Source organism: Phyllostomus hastatus, unplaced genomic scaffold (assembly GCF_019186645.2).
Source record: "Phyllostomus hastatus isolate PE091 unplaced genomic scaffold, TTU_PhHast_1.1 phas_contig_58, whole genome shotgun sequence".
Taxonomy (NCBI): Eukaryota; Metazoa; Chordata; class Mammalia; order Chiroptera; family Phyllostomidae; genus Phyllostomus; species Phyllostomus hastatus.
Genome location: NW_025333916.1, coordinates 16,726,756 through 16,751,364, shown reverse-complemented (window position 1 = coordinate 16,751,364; position 24,609 = coordinate 16,726,756). Strand labels below are relative to the sequence as shown.

Here is a 24,609-nt window from a genome sequence, read left to right as displayed (position 1 = left end):
GGGGAGATGAGTGATGGTAGACGGAGGGCTGACTTGGGGCGGTGAGCACACAGCACCGCACAGATGGTGTGCTGTGGAACTGTGCACCTGATGCCTTATGCATTGCTAACTGGTGTCATCCCAGTAAGTTCAGTAGAGTAAAAAAAAAAAGAAAGAGTTATGATATACCTCCTTAATCTGGTAAAAAGTGAAAATAAAAATACAGTGGTTAACAAGATGCTATTGTGTATTCCTTCCTCTCCTTTAAGACGCAGCCCTGCCTCATCTAGGAAGCCTTGTTTGATTTCTTGAGGATGCACCCAGTTAAATGAACACCAATAGAATGCTTTAAAAGACTATGAGGGAGCTAAGAGTAGAAAAATTGGCAACGGCCTTCATAGGAATTTCAAAGTAGAGGATATTTAAATGGTCAATAAAAAAAGCTAACATTGTTTTGGGCCTGCTTCAGTAGGTTTCCTGGCAGGAATATAGCAAAGAGCCAAATAGAAAGGCACCGTGACTTTGAGGTGCTTATGGGACATTAGGTGGAAACCCTAATGTGAAGATGGAGGGAATGGAGGGAAGAGGGGTCTGAGCTGGAGTCCCAAGGTTCCGAGGGGCCACAGTGCGCGTGCAGGGCCTTTAGGTTCTGGATCCGTCGCTAAGGCAGACTGTACAAAAAGGTGAACAAGGCTGTTGAAAAGCTCTCAGGCACCAGCACTGAAGGAATAGTTTCAATGAAAGGAGGTAAATGAAGAGACCTTTTCAAGAATCTCTTAAACCTTTTCCCTGTCTTATTTTTAGAATTTAGAGTTCCAGTTTAATCTGAACATGAAGAAAGTGAAAATAAAAATACAATGGTTAACAAGATGCTATTGTGTATTCCTTCCTCTCCTTTAAGATGCAGCCCTGCCTCATCTAGGAAGCCTTGTTGGATTTCTCCAAAAAGACTTGAAAGGAATGCTCTTTTAAACCCTTTTTTTTTACTCCTTCCCCTTCTTCTCCCCATATAATCTGAGTATTTGTAGACTTAGCAACCACTAGCTCCTTCCACCTCCACCCTGCACCCCTCTAGTTCCTTCTCCACTGTGCATCCACAGGGCTTTTCCTGATGTTTCCCACCATTCTCTCACTTGAATTAATGCTTTGAATTCCATCCGCACAGTCCCAAGCTGCTGTGCCTCTGGGTCTTGGCAGATGCCATTCCCTCACACACCCCCACCCTCCACCTCACTCTCCTGCTTGTTCTGTCAGTCTCGTCTTGGGCATCACCCCTTGCACAAGCCTTCTCTAACCAGAGCTGTTAGTGGTACCCCTGTCACGTACCTACGCCACCTGTGTTTTTCCTCATTTGAGTACTTCTCCTACTAAATTTAAATGACTTTTTTTTCTGCTTGTAGTTCTCAGGGAACTGTGGCCTTGAAGAGAACAGGGAATCCATTTCCCTGGTTTAGTGATAATCCCAGCATCAGTCAGAGTTCTCTGACACAAGGTGGGCACCCAGTCAGGTTTGTTAGATAAACAAGGATTAGCTGGAAGCCTTGAACTATCTCCAAGTCTCATTGTAAACTTTTTGTCCTTTTTTTCTTTACAAAATGTTATTTTTCTGGATGTTATATAGGTATTTTACAATTTACAGAATAGTTATACTGTACAGCCTGAAGGGACATTAGGGATCATGTAGTATAACCACCTCTTCATACTCGTGAGTAAACCAGGAACAAGAAGGGGGAGTTGACCTGCCAGGGGCTACCCTTGTTGGGTATCCTGAACTGCTCCCCAAACACAAAGTACTCCGAGGTGAGTCAGTGCTGGCCAACCTTTTACATTTCAGCACACCGGGGAAGTGGTCATATTTCCATGGTGCACTAGAATAGAAGGAGAAGAAAAAGGTTGCTCAGAACAGAAGGAGGGTGCCCCACCTGCCACCTGGAGGGTTAGGAGGTCAGCATCCTGGCACACCTGTACCCTGTGCTACTGCTTGGGAGATGCCACCGTAACCCACTGCAACCTCAGGATTGTTTGTTTATTCAACCAAATGACTCTAATGGGTGGATTTGGTTTCTATAGCAATGGAAGTTGGGATTTTTAGTTTGTGTTTTTTAAAATATAAATAATACAATTGGGGGGGGGAAAGGGAAAAGTGTGGTTAACAGTTTCTCAGTTTGCGGAAGGGAAGGAAATGAGTCAAGTGTGCAAAGCTGGAAGACTCCCAGGAGGCGCTGCAACACTTGGGTCTCTGTGGCCCAAGGCAAAGGCAGAGCCCGGGTGTTCCGGAGTGGGGCAGGGTGGGCCCTGGGTGGACCTCAGGTGCCTCCATCCTGGCACCATGTGAGGCACATTATAGGTAAAGATGAGGGAGCACAGGGGGACCAAGGGCCACAGCCTTCCTATTTCCACCCCTTTCCCAGGATACTTTTAGCCTCATCAGGAATGCTTGCTTTGGCTATATAAAAGTTAAGACTCATTACAATAATATTCATAAGCTCTTGACCCTTGGTACCTAATTACCAAGGAGAACAACAATAGTGCATGCTATAAAATATGTCTGAGTTTTAAGCTTAATTTAACTCCATGGCTGAGTTATTCTCATAGATTCTGTTAGAAATGCATTAGCATGCTCTTTACATAGCATGATCATTACATCATATTGTTAAAAGTTAGAGGAAATATTAATGGCATTTGAACATTGTATTCTGTTTTCTGTTACTTCCCTTCTCAGGTACCCCTTTCTTCCTGCTTCTGAAACAGTGAGGGGAAAAAAAGGGCATTTCGTGTGACACTTTTTAAAGTGCTGTGACCTGCGCTGCTGTCTCTGCCCAGAAGGTTCCTCTCCTCCCTACCCGCCCCTCATCCATCTCCACTGACTGAACTCGTGCTCATCCTTCAGGGCCCCACATCCACTGCTGCGCCTTCAGAGCCTTCACCATCACTCTGGCCAGATGCTGTCTTTCTATTCTCGCTCCTTCCTGTTCTGGTTTTTAAATTTTTGACACATACCACTTTTTGGTACCCAGGTGTAGTAGTGGGACAGCGCCTAATGGTGATAGGCGATGTAAATCCAAACCCTGGTCTGCCGTCACTCTGCTGTCGTCTTGGGTGGGCCCCGTACTTGCAGGCCCTCAGTTTTCTCATCCATAAAATGAGGGGGTTGGACTGAGCGACAAGCGGCGCTTAGTGGAGCGTAGTAAATTGGGCAGCACCCAGGCACAGAAGGGCGTGGACCCTTACCTCAGCATCTCAGCGTATGGCCTGTACCCACCAGCCTCACTCCCCGCCTTAGTGTTTGTAGTTCCCCTTAGGTTAAAAGTGTAAGGATTTGGCTGAGGGTTTGTCTGGCAGAGGCTTTCGCTAGAGTGTCTCTTACTGTAACCTGTCATTGATTGACATTTCAGGGAATAAAACACTTTGAAACTGCCAAACTTTTCAGTAGTCTGCAGCTACTATAAAAATAGTTCTACCATGATGCCTTTTTAAAGATAGATGTAAAGATCTCTACCTGTCAAGGGAGAAAGCTTTTTTTTTGCAGAAAATTAGCTGATGCCCAAGTCTTGGAAACTAATATGTAACTTTTTTTATTTTCTCTCCGCTGTGCATGTCTTGACTTCAGGGATCTTCTGACTGACTGTCATTCTAGTGTGCTCAGTGGTGGACCCGGGGAGGGGCCTGGGCTAGGGTGGCTCTTCCCTTATTTAGTGGTGACTATAATTCCATGTCACTGAGCAGGGCTCTCCCCTACCTTCCCGCTCCTGCTGTCCTCCACCCCCGCCACTTTGAAACATCTGTTAGAGGATGATCTTCACTTAACATCCCAGTTCTGCTCTTGAGTAGCTCTGCATTACTAGGCAAGGTACTTAGCTTCTCCAAGCTCTGCTTCATACCTGTGATAGGGCAATACAGTAATACTAGTAATAGAGTAATGCTGAACTTTTATACCAAAAGATGTTGCAAAATTCATTTACTGATCCTAGTAGATTTCTTTAGATCTTCCGGGAACACAATCATGACGTATAGGAATAAGGATAATTTCATTATTTTCTTTCCAGTCCTTATACCTTCCATTTTCTTTTCCTACATTTTTTAATCAATGGAAATGAAATATTATCAAATGGTTTCTCTGTACCATTGGAGATCATCATGTTATTTATCTTCTTTATTCTATTAATGTGGTGAATTATTGATTGGCTATTGAAGTTTTATGGAATCGCTTGTAAATACTACATAAGGGCACCTCTGGCCCAACGGTGACACTGCTCTTTGACTCTCCAGGGGGACTCAGAGAGAGTGATGATAATCACGGGACCGAACATGGGTGGAAAGAGCTCCTACATAAAGCAAGTCGCACTGATCACTATCATGGCTCAGACCGGCTCCTATGTTCCTGCAGAGGAGGCGACGATTGGGATCGTGGATGGCATTTTCACGAGGTAGAACGATTACTTCTATTTGAATATATTTCTGAAATAAATCAAGTCCACATTGTCACATGAATTTTCTTTTTATGTACATATTTAAATCGACAGATATGCTCTTAAAATATTTAGAATTTAGGAGCTTAAAGAAATCATTCTATCATGTATATCAATACTAGGACAGACATAGGATATCATTTTGTCCACTAGTTTTCAAGTTATTTTTAGTTACTGAATTCTTCCTCTAAAGAAAATCATGTTTCCTTCAGCAGGTTAGTGTTTAAACAGAGAAAAGCAGAGGCGGAAGGCTCGGAGGGCTGGCTGCGAGGCCCTGTAGGGCACAGTCTGGGAACTGCTGTGTTCCCCCGGTTTTGTAGGTGGGAACTGAGAACAGGCGGAAAAGGCACTGGCCCAAGACAGTTTCTCCTCCTCTTTTTACTCTAAGATCATGGTGTGCCACTGACCAGTTCTTATCCCTCAAGGTAGAAACCTAAATTTCATGTCTTATTAGGAATAGGGGTGAAATACCTTGGTCTCACTGACTAGAATTCATAGTTTAATCTATTGATGTAGATTTATCAATTTAAAAAATTATTTTAAATACAAGTATGTTAGTATACAATATTATATTAGTCATATTAGTTTTGGGTGTACAAAATAGTGATTTGACATTTTTATTCTTTACAATGTGAGGATCCCACTAATTCTAGTACTCTTTTGCTGCAAACTTATCTCAATATTTTTTTTTCAAAGAATTTTCTTCAATTACTGTTGGCATTCAATACTGTAGTAGTTTCAGTTGTACAACATAGTGGTTAGACATTAGATTTGTTCTTAAAAGTATTATTTATAATTCTTACATTACATTTTTAGAAATAAGTGAATATAATTTATAGTATATAGTCCAGCTAGGTATATAGAGTGTTCAGTTTACTGTCTACCTTCATATTTATTTAATATTTGACTCTGGAATCACATCAGAACATATCACATGCTAATGTTGATGTACTTGAATAGACCTCAACATGCTTTAAAGCTGGGTTTCTAATCTGAGAGTGAACCAAGTGAAGCAACCCAAGTTCTCTTTGATGCCATCTCGCCCAAGAGATGTTATTTTGATCTCCACATGTTTGTAAATTAATTCTACATAGGAAATTTAAAAACTCTTTCTTTAGTTTTAAAAATTGTAATGAATCTCCTATTTTGTAAGCAAAGTGCACTAGGTATTTTATTTTGGTTACATTATTAGGGGAAATGACAGATTTAGTAAAGAGAAAAAGATAAGGGAAAAATAGGAAAATGAAACACATTGTGGGTGATGTAAGGTGTCTGAAAGAGAATCTTCTTAGTGAGGAGAACACCAGTTAGGAAGGTTTTTAGGTACTAGTAATAGAAAACAAAATAAAGGTAAATTTTTCTGGTAAAAGAAGGCTGGAGATCAGTGGCTGCTTCTGCTATTTCAGCGACTCTGCCTTTCCCTCACTGACATGCCTGTCCTGCTGGGGATTCTTCCCCTGTTCAACTGTCACCTGTTGTTCAAGATCTCACTCAGATGCCTCCTCCTTCAGGAAGTCTTCCTTGAGTTCCATAACCAGAATTAATTTCTCTCATCTCTGTACTTCCACCTTCCATGTGTTTTCCCTCTTTTAAAGCTCTTACTAACTTCAGTTTTATAGTCATTTGTGTACATGGTTACCCCTACTGCTGTGTTGTCTCTTCCCAGAAGATGAGTTTCCTATTTTGTACATTTCTCTACCTCTCTTAACCTAGAACTTTGCATTGTCCATGCATAACAGACACTCCATGCATAAAAGACTGTTACATTTCCACGTCATAATAGAAACTACAGTGCTATTAGGACACTTTGGCAGTGGCAGTACCCTTCCTTCTTTCACTCAGGAAGTGGCTGATAGGGAATGTGCTGACATAGAACATGGGCTTTTTCTCCATGCTGATGGTATGATGACATGCCTTTATCCCATGTTACAGAAGCAGCCTTAAGGTGCTAGAGTGATTACTAGTCACTGTGGAAAAGAAGAACTAAGCTTATTTAAACCCTGCCAGCACCAAGTTCATTATTTCAGTATAGTGGTATTCATTCTGAATTAACTCCTTCAACACATCTGTTTATTCAGCTCCTTGGGGATACATTTCAGTTACCCAGCCCTGGTGGTCCATCCAGAGATAGTGAAAGAATATTCTGGTTGCAATGCATGAAAAAGGGCTGGTTACAAAGCCTGGCAATCCTGTATGAGTCCACTTTTGTTTGAGAAATTACATATGTAAATATATGTGGAGAAAACTATCTAGATCAAAGCTATATTCCAGACATCATGAGGAATATGGATTATGGTGGCTTTTCTTTTGCTTATAAATATTTTTAAAATCTGAAATAAACGGTAACAAAAAAAACAACTCCCCCTCCACCGCACCCCCAAATTAATTAACCAAGGGCACTATCAATCAAAATGAGAGGCTTCACAGGATCCTGGTGAGGTGCTCACGTGGTCCCTGTCCGGGAGCACTCTTTTCCAGGACAGATTTCTTTTCTCTGCACAGTGGCACAGGATCTGGGTTCTAGGATTTAAACTTTCCCAGGCATTTCAGTTTACCAGACTTTACTTTTCCAAAAAGTTTTTAATTCATTCTCAAAATAACCTCATTCTTTCTCCTCCAGGAATTGATGGCTTTCTTTCCAGACCATTATAAAGTTATATTTACTTTTCATAACAGAAACACTGTCATTTGCACATCTAAGACAAGGACTGTTTTTTGTATTTTTTTCCAAATTTGAGTAGTTTGGTGTGCTTTATATTATTTCCTCTCTTTTTTCTTTTTTCAGATTTTGTTTTATTGTTGTTCAAGTACAGTTGTCTCCATTTCCCCCCCACCACTCCCCGACCCCAGCCATCCCCACTTCCCACCCTTGATCCCGCCCCTCTTTGCTTTTGTCCATGTGTCCTTTATAGATGTTCCTGAACACCCTTCCCCCTTTACTCCCCATAATCCTCTCTCACCTCCCCTGTCAGTTTGATCTTAATTTCAATGTAAGATAATGACTTTTAACCTTTGAATTTTTATGGAATTTTTTTTTTTTCTTTTGTGGACGGGAACTTGAATGTGTGGTTGCCTCTCATGCATCCGCTACTGGGGATCTGGCCTGCAACCCAGGCATGTGCCCTGTCTGGGAATTAAACCGGTGATCCCCTGCTTCACAGTCCGGCGCTCAGTCCACTGAACCACACCAGCCAGGGATTTATGGTGTTTTTTTAAAAATAATGATACTTGAATCCCCTCAGTCAACCTGGGGTGGGGTCTAGAGGTTGAATTTTACAAGTTTCCAGAGGGTTTTGAGGTGTAGCCAAGGTTCAGAAGCATTTCCCTGACCCTTTGCTGGAGAGCTCAGTTGTTTAATTATGAAAGTAATAGATGCTTATTTTGAAAATGATATAATAGTACGATAGGGTATTAGGTAAAATGTTCACTTTCTCCTCAGGTCAACAACTTTTAATGATTCTTTGTATAACTTTTTACAAATTTGCAGGTATATGTAAATCATCTTTTTAAAATGGTATTATATTAAGCATGATTATTATGTATCTTGGTTTTATTTCCTAATATGTGGGGGATTACTTCTCAGCCTTTTGGCTAAGATCAAGTGTAGTACCTGATACTTGGGGGACATTTCTCTGTTCATACAGGTTAGTCTTGCACCTTTCAGTGGCTACAGTGCATCTGCTGTGAGGAGACTCCTGGTCTCTCTAACCTCAGAGAGCTCCACCTGGGATGTACCGCTGTGGTCCAGGGCCCTGTTCCCTCCTCCTCACCCCCTCTTTCGGGTATCTTTGGAAAGGAGTTTCTGTGGATCACATGCAGTTATATCTCTAGGATCTTTACTAGGATGTGGTTTAATAGTATGCTGTCATATTTTCATCTATTTATTATGAAATATTTCAGACATAACAATTTCCCACATAGCTACCAGATTACTAAAGAAGTAAAGTGTTGCCAATACGAGCGAACCCTTGATCCCCCCAATCCTCTTCCCCTTGACCCTCTTCTTGATTCTGGTTGTCATTTCATTAATTTGTCTGTATTTTTACTATGTAGGTATAATTTTTGAAACAGTGCATAGAACCATGTGGTATGCTTTTAAACTTTATATGTGCCATATCACACTATGTATTCTGCAAGTGACTTTTTTCATCTCAGTATTATATTTATGAAATTTATCTGTATGGATACATGTAATTCTAGTCCACTCATTTTTTTCTGTAATGATGATATTCACTGTAAACATGTATTATAATTTATATATTTTCCCTGATTGATATTTAACATGATTCAAATTTTTTGCAAGTATGGTCTTGATACTAGCCTTCCACACGTCTCCTAGTACACAGAAATGGGTTTCCTGGATCTAGGCTTTCTGTAGGCACAGGACTCTGAACTGTAAGGAAGGTGCACCTTTCTTGTTCTCCAAAAAGGCCAGATGAATTTAGAAGCCCACCAGCAGTGTGTGAAAGTTTGTCCTTATGCTTTAAAATTAAATTAGAGTAAGAAATACCCATTTGATGACGTTTCTGTATTTTCTACAAAATTTCTCTTAAGAATATTTTCATTTCTGTTACTTGATATGTTTTACATGAAGTGCCACCTTATAAATCACTTTTTGTTAATGCTAAGCAATGTTTTCCTCTGCATGTGCATGCTGTGCCTGTTTACAGAGATTTAAAATGGTTTATTGGCCTTCCCTGTCAAACCGCCAGGGCCTCTCATTATCACCAAGGGCTGCTTCCTCTTCAGTTCCTCTTGGTCTTGACTGCCAAGAAGGCAGGAGCTAAATTCAAGGCTCAGGTGTGGAAGCACATTTGTGTTAGTTTTTCCCTTCTCTTCTTGCATGGGAATGTGTCTCTAGTGTGAGTCTGAGAACAGCTACATCAGAATCAGAGATGCTTGTTAAAAATGCTACTTTCTAAGGCCTATCAGAGACCCATTAAATTGGAATCTTGAGTATGAGACCAAAAAATAGAATTTTAAAAGCTCATGCTAAATTTGTTGTCATAAATTTAAGAACCTACTATACTATAATCCTAGTTTCATAGACATTACAGGTTTTCCATTATAAGTATATTATTATTCTAAATAATTTCAAATCCTTTTTGTGCCCCATGGGGGGGGAATATTAAAAACATTTTGTATGCATAAAATTTGGCTCAAACTTTATCTTTAGATTGGTTATTTTTGTATTATTAATTGGACATTTACAATGCTAGGTTTAAATTCATGTATTCATAAATAATCATTGAGTGTCTACTATGTGCTGTGTATTATGCTATAAGAAGTATAAATAAATGTGTGAAAAGCTATAAACAGAAAACTTTAGGAATATTTTTTTCCGGAATGTTGTAACCCCATGTGATCCTTTTCCTGAATAAGAAGCACTTTTTTTAAAAGTAGAATTTTGGCAAACATGCACATTTGCCTCTAACCTGGTATATTTATATTAGTATATTGTGATGTATATACTCATCCGTGAACTATTTCTAGACACATATTTCTAAGGATCATTACCATCTTTGAGTACATCACTGAAAAAAGATGTGTTGTGTATTATCCTGAAGAATGCAAACTTAAACCTCATTCCCCTTTTTAGACAGTAATTAAGTGTTAGAAAAGCAGTGAGTTATTAAGTCTGCTTTTAAAAAAACCAAAACAATTGGCCTCTCTCAGCATAATTTATTTCTATTTATGTCAATTAAATGTTGGTAGAAAAGAGTTTTTATATTAAGTGGTCCCTTGTTAATAATTTTCATACCGTGCTATGCATGTAAACTCTCTTACTGCACCCAGCTTCAGGAATGCTATGTAATCAGAATGGCACCAGTGTGTTTATTTTGAGAGCAAATTGGAAGCTAATAGGCATGCAAAAGCTTATATTATTTCAAATGTTTGCCTTTGTGTGGATAACTAATTTGTTTGCCCAATTTAGTTTAATTCAGCAAATATTGATCGAGCACCTACAGTGGGGTATTTGTACTCTATTAAAAAACACATATCCTTCTGGACAGAAAGGAAACATATGGAATCAGTGCATATCTTTTACTTGGTAGTAAATACCAGCACTAAAAGGCACATGGTAAGTGATGCTTTACCACATGAGTAGGCTGTTATGAGTTTTATTGGCATCAGAAATGTTACCTTATGAACATCTCTGTGGTTTATTTAGCTCCCATAGCTGTATCCTAGCCAACAGGAAATATCTCACTTCATCTTTTTGATGGGAAGTGGTTGTATGAATGTAATGCCTCATAGTTGGAGTTTCTGAATGTAATGCCTCCTGGCTGGATTTTAAGTGCAGATTTCAGGCTGGTCCCCTCAGTGGAGATCCCCTGGAGATACTGTTTTAGTTCTCGTGATGAAGGGAACCTTTGGATTCTGTATTCAAAAGAAATCTGAAAGATGTCAAGACTTAGTAGCCATTGTTCGATTTTAATTCTTGACATTTTACAGAAGGAAAACAGAATTAGAGAGATTGTGATTTCCTTGAGCTCATAATGTGAGTTCAATTATAAGGTTGCATCCTCAGGTTGGGTCATGTTCCCTCTATTGATCTTATTAATTACCTTCATTAATCTTACCCTCCTTTGATGGCCTTGATTATTTGTGATTTTCACAGATAGAGTTGGTGAAGAGCATTTGCTCTGTTGCTTATTTTCTTTTGAAATCCCTGGGGCTTTCCCATAGAGCGGACTAGGAGATGCGTTAGAGTGGTCTGCCCCATCAGAGCATTGCGGGTTTCCTCTGATAGGAGAACGCCTGTGTCCCTCTCGTAAATGGTCTGCATGTGCTTTGTAGATGGTTTCAGTGAGCATTGTTTCTTGTGAACCAGTACAAGTTCAGCATTTTCCTGGATTGCTCTCTTGATTCTCAGTAATGTTTCAATTAAAATTGAAAGATTACTGCAGTAGTTTTTGCTTGGCTCTATTTGCTGTTCAGTGTTACAGCTTTGGTAAGTTGACTTTAATACTGTTAGTGGGATCTGATTGCAGCTTTTACTAGGAACAGTTATGCTAGAGAAGCAAAAACTTTTTCTTTCTATTATAATAATTTCATTGTTGCTAATAAAGCATTTTTGATATTGCTGAAAGAAACCTAATTATTTAACCTGGTAACTATTTTGTCTTAATGTAAGCATACAGTAGTTTATAAAGTATTCTTAAATGTATCATTTGTGATTTTTTTTAAAAAGGACTTGTTTTTCTAATATACTGTAATGCTTGTTCATTGTGCAGAATTTAAAACCACTGAGAAGCTCAAAAGGAAAAAAATTAAGTCCTTCTAGGCTTTTAAAAAATGTGCACATATAGTGATAAATTATTTGTGATTTCATTCCATTTCTGGGTTAATGGTTATGTTTCATTATATACAGTACAGGTCTGCTTCACATTTTTATGCCTTTTAAATACCATGCGATATCTACACATCTTTTAAAAATTGGTATTTCTTTGCAGCTTTTTCTCTTCTAGGACTTTAAAATTTATTTTTTTTCTTCCACACTTACACTGTCCTTCTCAAAAGTTAGAGTACATCGTTAATCAGGAGATTATTTTTCTTTTGTAAAATTTACTTCATATACTAAAAACAATCCCAAGAAATGTAGATACCCATATTGGACAGAACTCTGCAAAGTTGTTTTAGCAAAGTGGAATGAATAGAAGATCTTCAATTTCAAAAAGAAGACAAAATAAGCTAACATAAAAACCCTTCTAAACAAAGCACTTAGAAGACAAATAGGGTATGATTCCACTTATATGAGGAACCTAGAATACACAAACTCATAGAGACAGGAAGTAGAATCGAGGTTACCGGGGGTTGGGGGGTAGGGAGAGTGGGGAGTTACTTTTTTAATGGGCATAGAGTTTCTGCTTTGGGGTGATGAAGAAGTTCTGGTAATGGATAGTGGTGATGGCTGTACAATGTTGTGAGTGTGCTTAATACCACTGAATTATACACCTAAAAATGGGAAATTTTATTTATTTATATTAAAAAACCACAGTTATTTTAAAAACAATTAAAGTATGTCAAAACTGATGCAATACAGATCATCATTGCCTCTATTTAACAATTTTGATATTTAAGTTCCAATTACTTATTATTCAACATGAAACCCCCCACCATTAATTGCAGTATTTCTCCTTCATGTTAGCGTTTTTCTTGCACGAGGCCCAGAGATTGTGATTTGGAAGGTCGGAGGCCCACACCATTTGCTATAATTGAGCAATATCTAGAATGTTATCTCAAAATATCAAGATCTTATAAAAACAGGCCCTTATTCAATTTTTCATGAAAATAATCTTGAATTTAGAAAACTAATTTAAAAAATTATTTCCTCCAGTAATGCTTTATTAAGCTTTGTTGACCTATATAAGGTTATAGGCAAGGAGGGAATAGAGGGATTAGAAGGATTAGTCAGCCGCCACTCCTAAAAATATCAGTGATTTTTTTTCTTAATCACATAACTGTAACCTGTCTACCCAGAGCAAACTAACTCTAAGAATGCAGCTTTCATTATATTTGAATACAAATCCAAGACAGAATGCTAATAATGACATATGTTCCTGACTTCTTTAAATCTCTAAAATACTTTAACATTTGAAAAATGTCAGACTGCAGTGTCCAGTATTATGTCTCACAAATGCTTGTTGAGTTAATAAAAAATTACAAACTTTAATTAATTAATGTTAATTAATTTATATCCTACCTTGCTCCAGAAACTTATTTTAGGCAGTTTGCTGGGATGTAGACAATAGAGCAAGATAATGAAAGAGTAACATGGTATTCAGAAATGCTGGGTCAAAGAGAAATAAGGATAGAAACCTGAGATAAGTCAAGGTTGCTATTCGGTATTACAAAATGTTATATAGTTGTGTCCTAGTAGCAAAGATGAAAAGGATTCTTTCTTCTTCTTCTTTCTTCTTCTTTCTTCTTCTTCTTCTTCGTTGTTTTTTGCTTCCTTATGTTCCAAATCACTGATTTGATTCTCGGGTTTATTCACTCTATTGTTGTTTCCCTGTAAATTGGTCTTTATTTCAATTAGTGTATCCTTTGTTTCTGACTGTATCTTTTTTATGCTGTTGAGGTCCTCACTAAGTTCCTTGAGCATCCTTATAACCAGTATTTTGAACTCTGCATCTGAAAGATTGCTTATTTCTATTTTGTTTAGCTCTTTTCTGGAGTTATGATCTGTTCTTTCATTTGGGCCATGTTTCTTTGTCTCCTCATTTTGGCAGCCTCCCTGTGTTTGTTTCTGTGTATTAGATAGAGTTGCTATGACTTCCTGTCTTGGTATCATGGCCTAATGTAGTAGGTGTCCTATAGGGTCCAGTGGTACAGCCTCTCCCAACACCCCAAATGAGGTTAGTATAAGCAGCCTCTGGGACAACTTCAGACATCAAACATTTGCATCATAGGGGTGCCAGAAGGAGAAGAGAAAGAGCAAGAAATTGGAAATCTACTTGAAAAATAATGAAAGAAAACTTGCCTAATTTGGTGAAGGAAATAGACAAGCAGGTCCAGGAAGCACAGAGAGTCCCAAACAAGGTGGATGCAAAGAGGTCCACTCCAAGACACATTATAATTAAAACGCAAAAGGTTAAAGATGAAGAGAGAATCTTAAAAGCAGCAAGAGAAAAGCAGATAATTATCTACAAAGGAGTTCCCATAAGATTGTCAGCTGATTTCTCAAAAGAAACTTTGCAGGCTAGAAAGGACTGGCAAGAAATATTCAAAGTCATGAAAAGCAGGGACCCACAGCCAAGAATGCCTACCTAGCAAATATATTATTTAGAATGGAAGGGCAGATAAAGAGCTTCCCAGACAAGAAAAAGTTAAAGGAGTTCATCATCACCAAACCAGTATTATATGAAATGTTAAAGGGACTTATTAAGAAAAGAAGATAAAAACTATGAATAATAAAATGGGAATAAATACACTCCTGTCAACAAATGAATCTGAAAAGCAAACTAAGCAAGGAAGAAGAACAGAGATAGATTCATGGATATGGAGAGCATTTTGATAGTTGCTAGATGGGAGGGGGTTTTGGGGAAATGGGTGAAGAGGTGAGGGGATTAAGAAGTACAAATAGGTAGTTACATAATAGCCATGGGGATGTAAAGTAGAGTATAGGAAATGGAGTAGCCAGAGAATTTATACGCCTGACCTGTGGACATGAACAATGGTGTGGGGATTACCTGAAAGAGTGGGGGGTTTTGGCTCAAGGGGGGCAGAGGGGAAAAATTGGAACAACTGTAATAGCATAATTAATAAAATATAATTAAAAAAGTGAAAAGGAAAATGGGTTCAGTGCTAAAATTCTGTGTCCATCAGAGTCATATTAAGTCATTATATTACTGAAATTTATCAGAACGATAAACATGCTAAATATTTCTTAAGAGAAGTTATCTGAAAATATTTTTATCAGTTCCACCAATTATAAACACATGCCTCCCGAGTGGCCTTGGTGACTGGATAATGAGCCAGTATTTCTTCAGCATCTCCTGGGCAGCATTTCTCCTTTCTCATCAGGTGCTATGGAAAGTAGAATTGCAATAGAAATTGTGTTGGCTCCGAATGCAGACTGTTCTACAGGGTTTTAAGAGTTCCAAAGAGCCCCCTTGGGATGGGAAAAAGGGCCTAATAGTGCTGTTTTTTTAACCAAATCAGCTTTTTTTTTATCTCATTTGCAGAATGAATTCCTTTGCAAAATTTCATTTGAACAAAGAATTTAGTAGTTAAAAAGATATTTGAAAACCACTGGCCTAACCGTAGAATTGGGACTGAAATCTGGCCTGGCCTCCTCAAGGACAGCAACCCTGTAACAGTGCACCGCGCTGTGGGGTCATGGGGCGTTGCTGTCACGTGTTTTCGCACCATGTGCCTAAGTCACCCCCCACCTGTCTAGAGATGAAATTTCATCTTACTGCTTGGTATGTTTATGGTTTCTGTTTTTACATTAAACTTTTAAGTCAACGTAAGTTTATTTTGGAATGTGATTTGAGTAGGGGCACATCTTTTTTTTCCCTGAAGTAACCAATCAGCTAACATCTTTTTTATTGATTCATCATTCATCCTTTCTCCCTGATTTGAAATCTCACCTTTGAATATCTTTCTCAAGAGCATTCTCCAATTCCTGAAATGGCCAATGAGACCACTCTGTTACTGTAGGATTTCTAATAGTTTAGTACTTAAACTATTGCGTTGAAATCTCACTGAGTGTTTGCTTGTTATTCTAATTCCTGAGAATCATAGACACCCCCCTCCAAATATTTGCCTGCCAGAGCTATGTTATTATCAGCCAAAGATTAACAAGGAAAAACTGTTGCAGATATAAGGGAACAATAAGAGTAATTGGTCTGGTTGTACTTCAGTCCTTGGGAGAATTAGCACAGACTTTAGGAAGTTAAAGATATGCAGTGTTATTAAGGGCACATGGACAAAAACTAGGGGCAGGTGGAAATGGGAGGGAGATGGGGAGGGTTGGTAAGTGGGCTGGGATGGGAGTAAAAATTGTACTTGAACAACAATTAAAATAATTTTTTTTAAAAAAGATATGCAGTGAGCATTTGCTGCCTGAACTCAGGGTGAGAGAGTTTTAGCAAGAGCAAGTCTCAAAGCAGCCTCGGTACAACGCAGGCCTGGTCTCCCACGGGAGAGCTGATCCGTGGGTTTGGTGTCCTGTGTGCCGCCACGTACCTGTGGGCTTTCCAATAGGGCTGGGCTACATTTGCCATTGCCAGGCAGATCGGTTCTCTGTATGTTTTCTTTAGTTTAATGTAATTTCAGCTCTTACTGACTCAAGGTGTTTAGAACCGTAAGTATCTTTATAATTAGTGTTCAGAAAATAATGCCTAGTTTCCTAATAATAAAGTTCAGAGGAAAATCTGCCTTCATTTTATTTGTAGGATGGGTGCTGCAGATAATATATGTAAAGGACGGAGTACATTTATGGAGGAACTGACTGACACAGCAGAAATAATAAGGAAAGCAACACCACAGTCCTTGGTTATCATGGATGAGTTGGGAAGAGGGACGAGCACTCATGATGGAATTGCCATTGCTTATGCTACCCTTGAGCATTTTATTAGAGATGTAAGTATCTTGCATATTTTTTTGTACATGAATGATACATACTGTGCAAATTGTTTTCCTGACTTCAGTTTCTGAATATTCAAAAGTACCTTCAATTGTTACAACTGACCCTACTACTGCCATTGATTGCTAGGTGGTATATATTGAGCTCAGAGAGATTGGCCCTAAATAATGTTCGTAATTTTCTGATGTGCCTCTATGGCAGTGTTTTCACCCAGAACTGTATCTTGTTGTTTGCGGCCAGCACTATATCAAGAGCAGGGTCCATCCACCTGCAAGCCAATCCTTGAGGAAAGAACAAACAGAAGATAGTGCCATTTTTATCCTGTGACATACATACTTTTTGCAACAGTATTCTCTTTTTAAATATATTTTATTGATTACGCTATTACAGTTGTCCCATTTTCCCCCTTCATTCCCCTCCACCCTGCACACCCTCTCCCACCTGCATTCCCCCCCTTTAGTTCATGTCCATGTGTCATAAGTTCTTTAGCTTCTACATTTCCCATACTATTCTTGCCCTCTCCCTGTCTATTTTCTACCTACCATCTATGCTAGTTATTCTCTGTACCTTTTCCCCCTCTCTCCTCCTCCCACTCCGCTATTGTTAACCCTCCATGTGATCTCCATTTCTGTGGTTCTGTTCCTGTTCTAGTTGTTTGTTAAGTTTCTTTTTGTTTTTGTTTTAGGTGTGGTTGTTAATAATTGTGAGTTTGCTGTCATTTTACTATGCATGATTTTTTATCTTCTTTTTCTTAGATAAGTCCCTTTAACATTTCATATAATAAGGGCTTGGTGATGATGAACTCCTTTAACTTGACCTTATCTGAAAAGCACTTAATCTGCCCTTCCACTATAAATGAAAGCTTTGCTGGATAGAGTCATCTTGGGTGTAGGTCCTTGTCTTTCATGACTTGGAATACTTCTTTCCAGCCCCTTCTTGCCTGTAAGGTCTCTTTGGAGAAATCAGCTGACAGTCTTATGGGAACTCCTTTGTAAGTTACTGTCTCTTTGTTTCTTGCTGCTTCTAGAATTCTCTCCTTCATTTTTACCTTGGCTAATGTAATTATGATGTGCCTTGGTGTGTTTCTTCTTGGTTCCAACTTCTTTGGGATTCTCTGAGCTTCCTGGACTTCCTGGAAGTCTATTTCCTTTACCAGAATAAGGAAGTTCTCCTTTATCATTTGTTCAAATAAGTTTTCCACTGGTTGCTGTTCCTCTCTCCTTCTGGTACCCCTATAATTCGGATGTTGGATCGTTTCAAGATGTCCTGGAGGTTCCTAAGCCTCTCATTTTTTTAAATTCTTATTTCTTCATTCTTTTCTGGTTGTTTGTTTTTTTCTTCCTTCTGGTCCACTCCATTGATGTGAGACCCAGCTTTCATTCCATCACTATTGTTTCCCTGCGCATTTTTCTTCATTTCACTTATTGTAGCCTTCATTTGTTCATCTAATTTGTGACCAAAATCAACCAATTCTGTGAGCATCCTGATCACTAGTGCTTTGAACTGTGCATCTGATAGGTTGGCTATCTCTCAGTCGCTTAAAAAAACTGGCTCTGGGGCTTTCAGGTCTGTTTGAGCCATCTTTTTTTTTCCCCCTTTTGTCTGGTTGCACCTGTTATGTATGAGGGACGGAGCCTTAGGTGTTCACCGGGGCGGGGGGGGCACCCCAGTCTCTGGGTTGTGACATTGTGTGTGGGGGCGGGGTCCTAGAGGGAACAGTGGAGCTTGCTCCGCTCTCCAGGGGACTTCAGTGCCTTCCACTGCTTCCCAAGAGCAAACTGGGCCCCTTTGGTGCCAATTCTCATATGGGTGGGCTTGTGCACACTGTGGGACCCTCCAAGGATCTCTTCTGAGAGGCTGGGAGTCCCTCCCTGCTCCTCAGTCCCCACAGGTGTCCTCAATCAGTGCCCCAAGGCTCTATTTCCCAGCGCTGGGATCCTGGGTTGTGCACAGTGCCTTGCTTCACAATCACCGTCTCGCTGGGTCTGCTGATTGCCACCCCTCGGCCGGGGTCTGCCAGCTCCCGCTTGCACGCTCAGGGTCCACCTTCTGCCATCTTGCACGCCCCCGATGCTTCATGCACCCGGTCCCAACGCTCTCTGCTCTCCTCGCTGCGACCTGCGCCCGGCTGCCCGACTCCGCCCCTCCTACTGGTCTAGATGAATACGTCTATTTTCTTGGTTGTCTGACTCCCATTCAGATCAATTTTCTGTCAGTTCTGGTTGTTATTCTGTTTCTAAATTGTTGTTGTCTCAATCTTGGTTGTGCAAGGAGGCACAGTGTGTCTACCTATGCCTCCATCTTGGCCCGAAGTCACTTTTTGCAACAATATTATAAAAGATCTTAATATAAGGTCTTATGATCTCATCTCTTTGTGTCTTTTTGTGTTTTAGTCACATCCACCCGCACTGCCCCCCACACTGCATATCTGTTTTCAAAGTGTATTTCTAAGCATCGCAGTGTGAAATTTTGATAGTATCGAACTTTCAGTCCCTGTCTTCTCTATCAAACTCTTACCTTTTATTTATTCTGTCTTCGTTCATTTGAGTCTCGCTTTCTCTGCCTGTCCCCTGCCCCTGAGCCTTACCTCCTCTTCGGTTTTTCTTTTTCTCTCTTGTTCACTTTCTTACTTTTTTGTTTGTGTCTTTCCCTCATTTTCTTGTTTTTTAATTATATTTTATTGATTATGCTATTATAGTTGTCCCAATTTTTCCCCCTTTGCCCCCCTCCACCCAGCACCCCCCACTCCCTCAGGTACCGCCCCCCATATTTGTTCATGTCTATGGGTCATGCATGTAAGTTCTTTGGCTGCTCCATTCCCTATACTGTACTTGACATCCCCACCGCTATTCTCTGACTACCCACTTGTACTGCTTAACCCCCTCACCTCTTCACCTGTTCCCTCACACCCCCTCCCATCTGGCAACCATCAACATGCTCTCTGTATCCATGAATCTGTCTCTGTTTTTCTTGTCTGCTTAGTTTGTTCCTTAGATTGTTTGTTACAGATAATTGTTAATAGTTCATAGTTTTGATCATCTTCTTTTTCTTAAATAAGCCCCTTTAACATGGACTCCAAAATCTTTACCTCTCCAATTTGGTAATATTTCAAAGATTCATTTAAGAACCTTCAGGAATAAATTATGACAGCTGAATTTGTCACTTCAATTTTCATTGCTTCTCTAGCAGTTTTTGGGTATTTTAAATATTAATAAGGAAAGTGTTATTTTTAGCTAAAATTTATCTTAGAGGGAAGTCCTTGAAGAACATTCTTCTGGAACAAGAGTCTCTAACTTTTTTACAGATGAAAATACTTATTTTCGTGGTGTGTTTTGGTTGCTAAGAAGGGGGAAGGGAGCAGAGAGGAGTGATGGGGGAGGCCGTGTTTTGCTGCTGTGAGTTCACACAGCCTCGAGGGGAGCAGCGCTGCAGCACAAACCCTCAGGTCTCCTGGCTGGAAATGCCTGTCACTCAGGGGAGGGCACCTTGCAGAGGCAGAGACCCCTTGGGCAAGACTTGAGGAGCAGCTTGTCAAGGAAACGCTGCCTTAGTAGCTTTATTTGTAATTGTTGTAAGAGAGAAGGCCCACTGACTTTTCATAAAGTGAATAGCCAATGAACCAAAACTGGAGTTCTTCAATTTAATGATCCTCTTCTACTAACTTTTAGACCATAATTTGGTGTTAACTTTCCGTAAGATAGAGATTTCTATGATATATAATGTGTACTTTAAGCTAATGCTTATTAAAGAATCCATTGAATCCATACTGATACCAACAAAATAAAATTTAAAATTAAAATGGTGGAGTTAAGGTGGGGAGAAGGGAAAACACTATAGAATGCCAACTAATAATTTACTAACCACCATAATAATAACCGACTCAGCCACTGATAATCATTAGGTGGTAAAACCATTGAATGAAAGATTCTTAGAGACTCAAAATACAATATTCCCCCCCCCCAACATATTTGTTAATTTCAAAGGAGAAAAGTGTCAGGACAATGGGGGGATTTGGTCGTTGCTTAAACCAAATTCACATTTAGCACCCCCAGTAAGGAGTCATATTGATATGTGCCGCCCAGTGTGATGTACTGAAAAGGGTACGTCATCTCCATAGATATGTGATATTCGTGGCAATGAGGTGTAATCTGAATCTAATCAGGAGGAAACCATCAGTCAAATCTAAATTGAGGGACATTATGTGAAACAGGTCTTGGATACTTCAAAAATGTTCATGTCATAAGAGATAAAAAAGAAGAGGCTGGGGAACTCTTCTAGATTAAAGGAAATTAAAGAGACGTGACTAAGTGCACTGCACGATCCTTGATTAAAAAAGGAACATTTATAAAGAACTCTGATGGAACAGTTTAGGGAAACTTACAGACTATATGTTGGATGTAATAGCAATGTATCGATGTTAAATTTCTTGAGTGTAATAATGTTATTCTGATTATATAGGAGAATTTTTTTGTTCTTAGAAGGTAGGATGCAGTGTCACAATGTTCAGATGCTTCAGGGGATTGAGAGAGAATGAGGTAGAGAGAGAAGGGTGGGGAGGGAGGAAGGAAAGGGAAATATAGCAAAACATTAATGGTTGTTTAGATAAAGAACATGTGGGTGTTCATTTTACTTTTCTTGCAACTTTAATGAAGATTTAAAATTCTTCAAAATAGAAAATTGGGGAAGAGTTTCAATTAAATACAATCTAAAAATAACACTTATTCTATGTCTTACTATTTTAGGTGAAATCCTTAACCCTGTTTGTCACCCATTACCCACCAGTGTGTGAATTAGAGAAAAATTACCCACAGCAGGTGGGGAATTACCACATGGGATTCTTGGTCAGTGAGGATGAAAGCAAACAGGACCCAGGTATGGAGCATTCCTGTAATAGGTACAACTAGAATGTTGCTGTTATTCGTGTTTGATAACTTAAAGTTCATAGGAACATGAACTTATTGCTTGTTAATAATAAAAGCTGTGAATATTGATTGTAAATGACATGTGTCCAAATTAACTTGCCCTCAGCTTTGGATCAAAAAGAATTCACATTTATCCTTGCCATCTCTGAGTCTTTCCCTGGTATTCCTTATCTCATTTTTCACAAGAAGAGGGTGGGGTTGTGGGGGATGTTAGGTTTTCCTCTTAGATTGATCTCAGGAAAGCTGTCCTAACAGTTAAGTGTAGAGTATAATTAGTCATCTTTTAAAATGCCTGTTATTTTCTCCAAAACATTATTCAGTATTAATTGCTTACTAAGCACCATGTTCTATACTGGACATGTTTCATGTTAATTTGACAAGGAAACTGAATGTCAGGTGAAGTATATAGCTTGCCCATGTCAGCCCCCTGGATGGGGGCCAAACTGAGCCTAGAATCCATGTCCACTGCTGGCAGGCTCTTTTTGCTCTGCTAGAACCGCTGTGTGGGATCTGCAGCGTTTTCCCTAGTCTTTCCTCTTACTGTTAGTGTCACAGAAATGAGACATTTCATGAGAAAGAACACTATTAGCCAATAGAAGCAAATCAAGTGCTGTATGTAATGTAGTAGATTTTAGCATAATTTTTTTCCTATGGTAGTAATTTTTTAAAGCCACCAGTCTGTTGGCCAGTGATGGTTTACACAGTTGATGTGCTATTATGGAAAATCCATGATCCAAGACACTCCGGAGTCCAAATTTTATTTTGGAAGAGCTATAAGAATGGACCTGAAAAAGAAATCAGGCAACTAACCAAAATAAAACAAAGCATTGGACCTAAGATAAAGTAATGTTAGGCAATTCTTGCCTTTTACTACCATGCAGTCTTCAAAGACACCTCATAAATTATCTCATGGAAGCATTTTCATATCTACTAATCTGCTTCCAAAGTGACAGGAGGAGCTTACAAGCTAAAACCTAGTGGGATAAAGAAAATGGAATTCACCAATAGGGAAGGGCCAGGGGTAAGCATTCAGTGCAAACTGACTGCTAACCCAGAGCCTTACATCTTGTGTTGTGGCATTTTTTTTTTACTGATTTGACATTGTATTCATGAACATAATTTAAAAAATTAAGTGATGCTTAAAGGCTCAAGCTACCAGTGAGCAGTCCCCTGCTTCCGCCCCTTCATTCCATGCCTTCTCCCCATCCCAGTCTGAAAGCAACTGCTTTTAACTCTTTCCTCCATTTCTTCTAGTTTCTTCTCTCCTGGTTCATCAACTTGGCTTAACACTGATTGACTTCTCATTGTGTTAGGTGGAGGTCATCAGCTTTCCCTTCCTCTGTCATCCCGGTGTAGTTGTTTCACTTTTCTTTTGTTTTATTCATATTCATTGTTTCCACTGTCATTGCCAGTAAGTATTGCTCACTCATGAACCAGTACATTTTCTTTCTTGTACAGCTCTTTCTGTTTTCTTGAAGGTAATAATGTTTTTATTTTTTCATTTCATTGTTTTATTTGCATCTATGGTTGAATCTCCCTCTATCCTCCACTAGCTTTATAAAACACCTCTAGACACTTTTCCACATGATTGAATCTGCTGGTTCCACTTTTCCCCACTGGGGTCACTTCTCCTGCAGTCTTTGTTCTCTTCACCTGACTGGATTACACCCCAGGCCGCCTGACTGTTTTCCTGTGACCTGCCATTACCACCATCCTAGGAATTCTCTCACCCTTTCCACTGTGCATTTGATTTCAAGTAACAAACACTTGGAGTCACTCTGGCTCAAACAGTGAGGGTGTATCTAATCTCCCGTTACAGCTCTCTTCTCTGTGGTTCTCCAGGCTCTGACTTCCTGCCCTGCTGGCTTCATCCTCAGGCTAGTGGCAAGAAGGCTGGAGCCCATTCCGCATTACATCAGACTTGACAATGTCTAAAGGAAGGGAAGGGATCTGTGTTTCCTGTGACTCTGTCTCAGGAGCAAGGGCGCTTTTCTCAGAGGCTCACTAGCATCTCATCGTTGTCCTCTCTCATGTTCAGAACTGAATCACATACTCATTCTTAAACCACTTCTTGGAAGTGAGAATGGCAGGGGTGGCTTTGATCTGCCTACACTGTACTCAGGATCAACTTTTAGAGCTGGATATGAGAACACTGTTTCCCAAATTAAATGGTCGGGGAGTTAACTCCTTTGTAAACGAGGGTTTTCTTTATGGGTGGAATAGATACTAGCAATATCAACTAAAGGAGATAAAATTTTTGATATTTTGCCTGAATGGCATGTCTCCATTATGCCTTCATACTTGATTTATAATTTAGCAAGGGCTAGAACTTTAGGTTGAAAATCATTTTCACTCAAGTAATTTGAAGCATTGCTCCATTGTCTGCTCACTTCCTTTATTATTCCTGGCTATGTCTGTGCTTCATCTCTTACCTCCAGCCTAACTCCTCTTCTGTCTAAACTAGAGGCCATTACATAGCTCACCAGTAAAACGCTCCAAATACCTGTTTGGCTGGTTTCCAAGATACTGCATCTACCTATTTCCCATGATATATGGTAGATAAAGCAGTGGGCCTGCAAGAAACCTGTGTTTCTGGCTATTCCAGTCTATAAAATGTTGGACAAGTCACCTAACCTCATAATTTTAGGAACTGGTCCTTAAAAGTGATTTCAGAGTCTTTTTGATCAGGACATATCTCTTTAGTAACTGCCTGTAGAAGTTTGGCTTCAAAACAGATTTTGCTGTTTCCTTCTAACAAGCAGAAACGTGAATTACTACTTTTACTTACTCTTAAGCAGTGTCAAATAAGCTTTTCAATAATACCCATTTAAAAAATGGTCACAGCTTATAAGTAAATTTCTTACCAAGAATTTTTATTGTGAGGCAGTAAAGAAATGAGTTGTTTCTACCGTCCGTCCACTGTGCTCTCTCTGCCTCCACATTTCTACCGCACGTGTTCTCTCCCTCCTCTCCGTCCGCCATGCCCCATCAAAGGGAGGTGGGGGACTCAGCAAGAGACAGTCGAGGTAGAACGTAATTGTAAAAAGAGTTCCCCCAAGTGATTATGGGAGAGTGGTCCTTGATTTACTTGGATGGTGTGAAAACTACCATAATTAATACTAAGGTATATTAATAAAATATT

At 39.4% G+C, this 24,609-nt stretch overlaps 1 protein-coding gene and 1 pseudogene across 3 annotated transcripts in view; both read left to right on the top strand.

Moving 5' to 3' along the window:
- MSH3 (mutS homolog 3) overlaps positions 1-24,609 on the top strand; it is a 137,591-nt gene that overhangs the window by 105,254 nt on the left and 7,728 nt on the right. For all 3 annotated transcript variants that reach the window (XM_045848096.1, XM_045848095.1, XM_045848097.1), the window contains exons 20-22: positions 4,249-4,406; positions 16,355-16,541; positions 21,288-21,417. In XM_045848096.1, coding sequence (XP_045704052.1) covers positions 4,249-4,406; positions 16,355-16,541; positions 21,288-21,417 — 475 coding nt within the window. The remainder of the gene's footprint in view (positions 1-4,248; positions 4,407-16,354; positions 16,542-21,287; positions 21,418-24,609) is intronic.
- Positions 8,020-8,110, top strand: LOC123825057 (annotated as a pseudogene).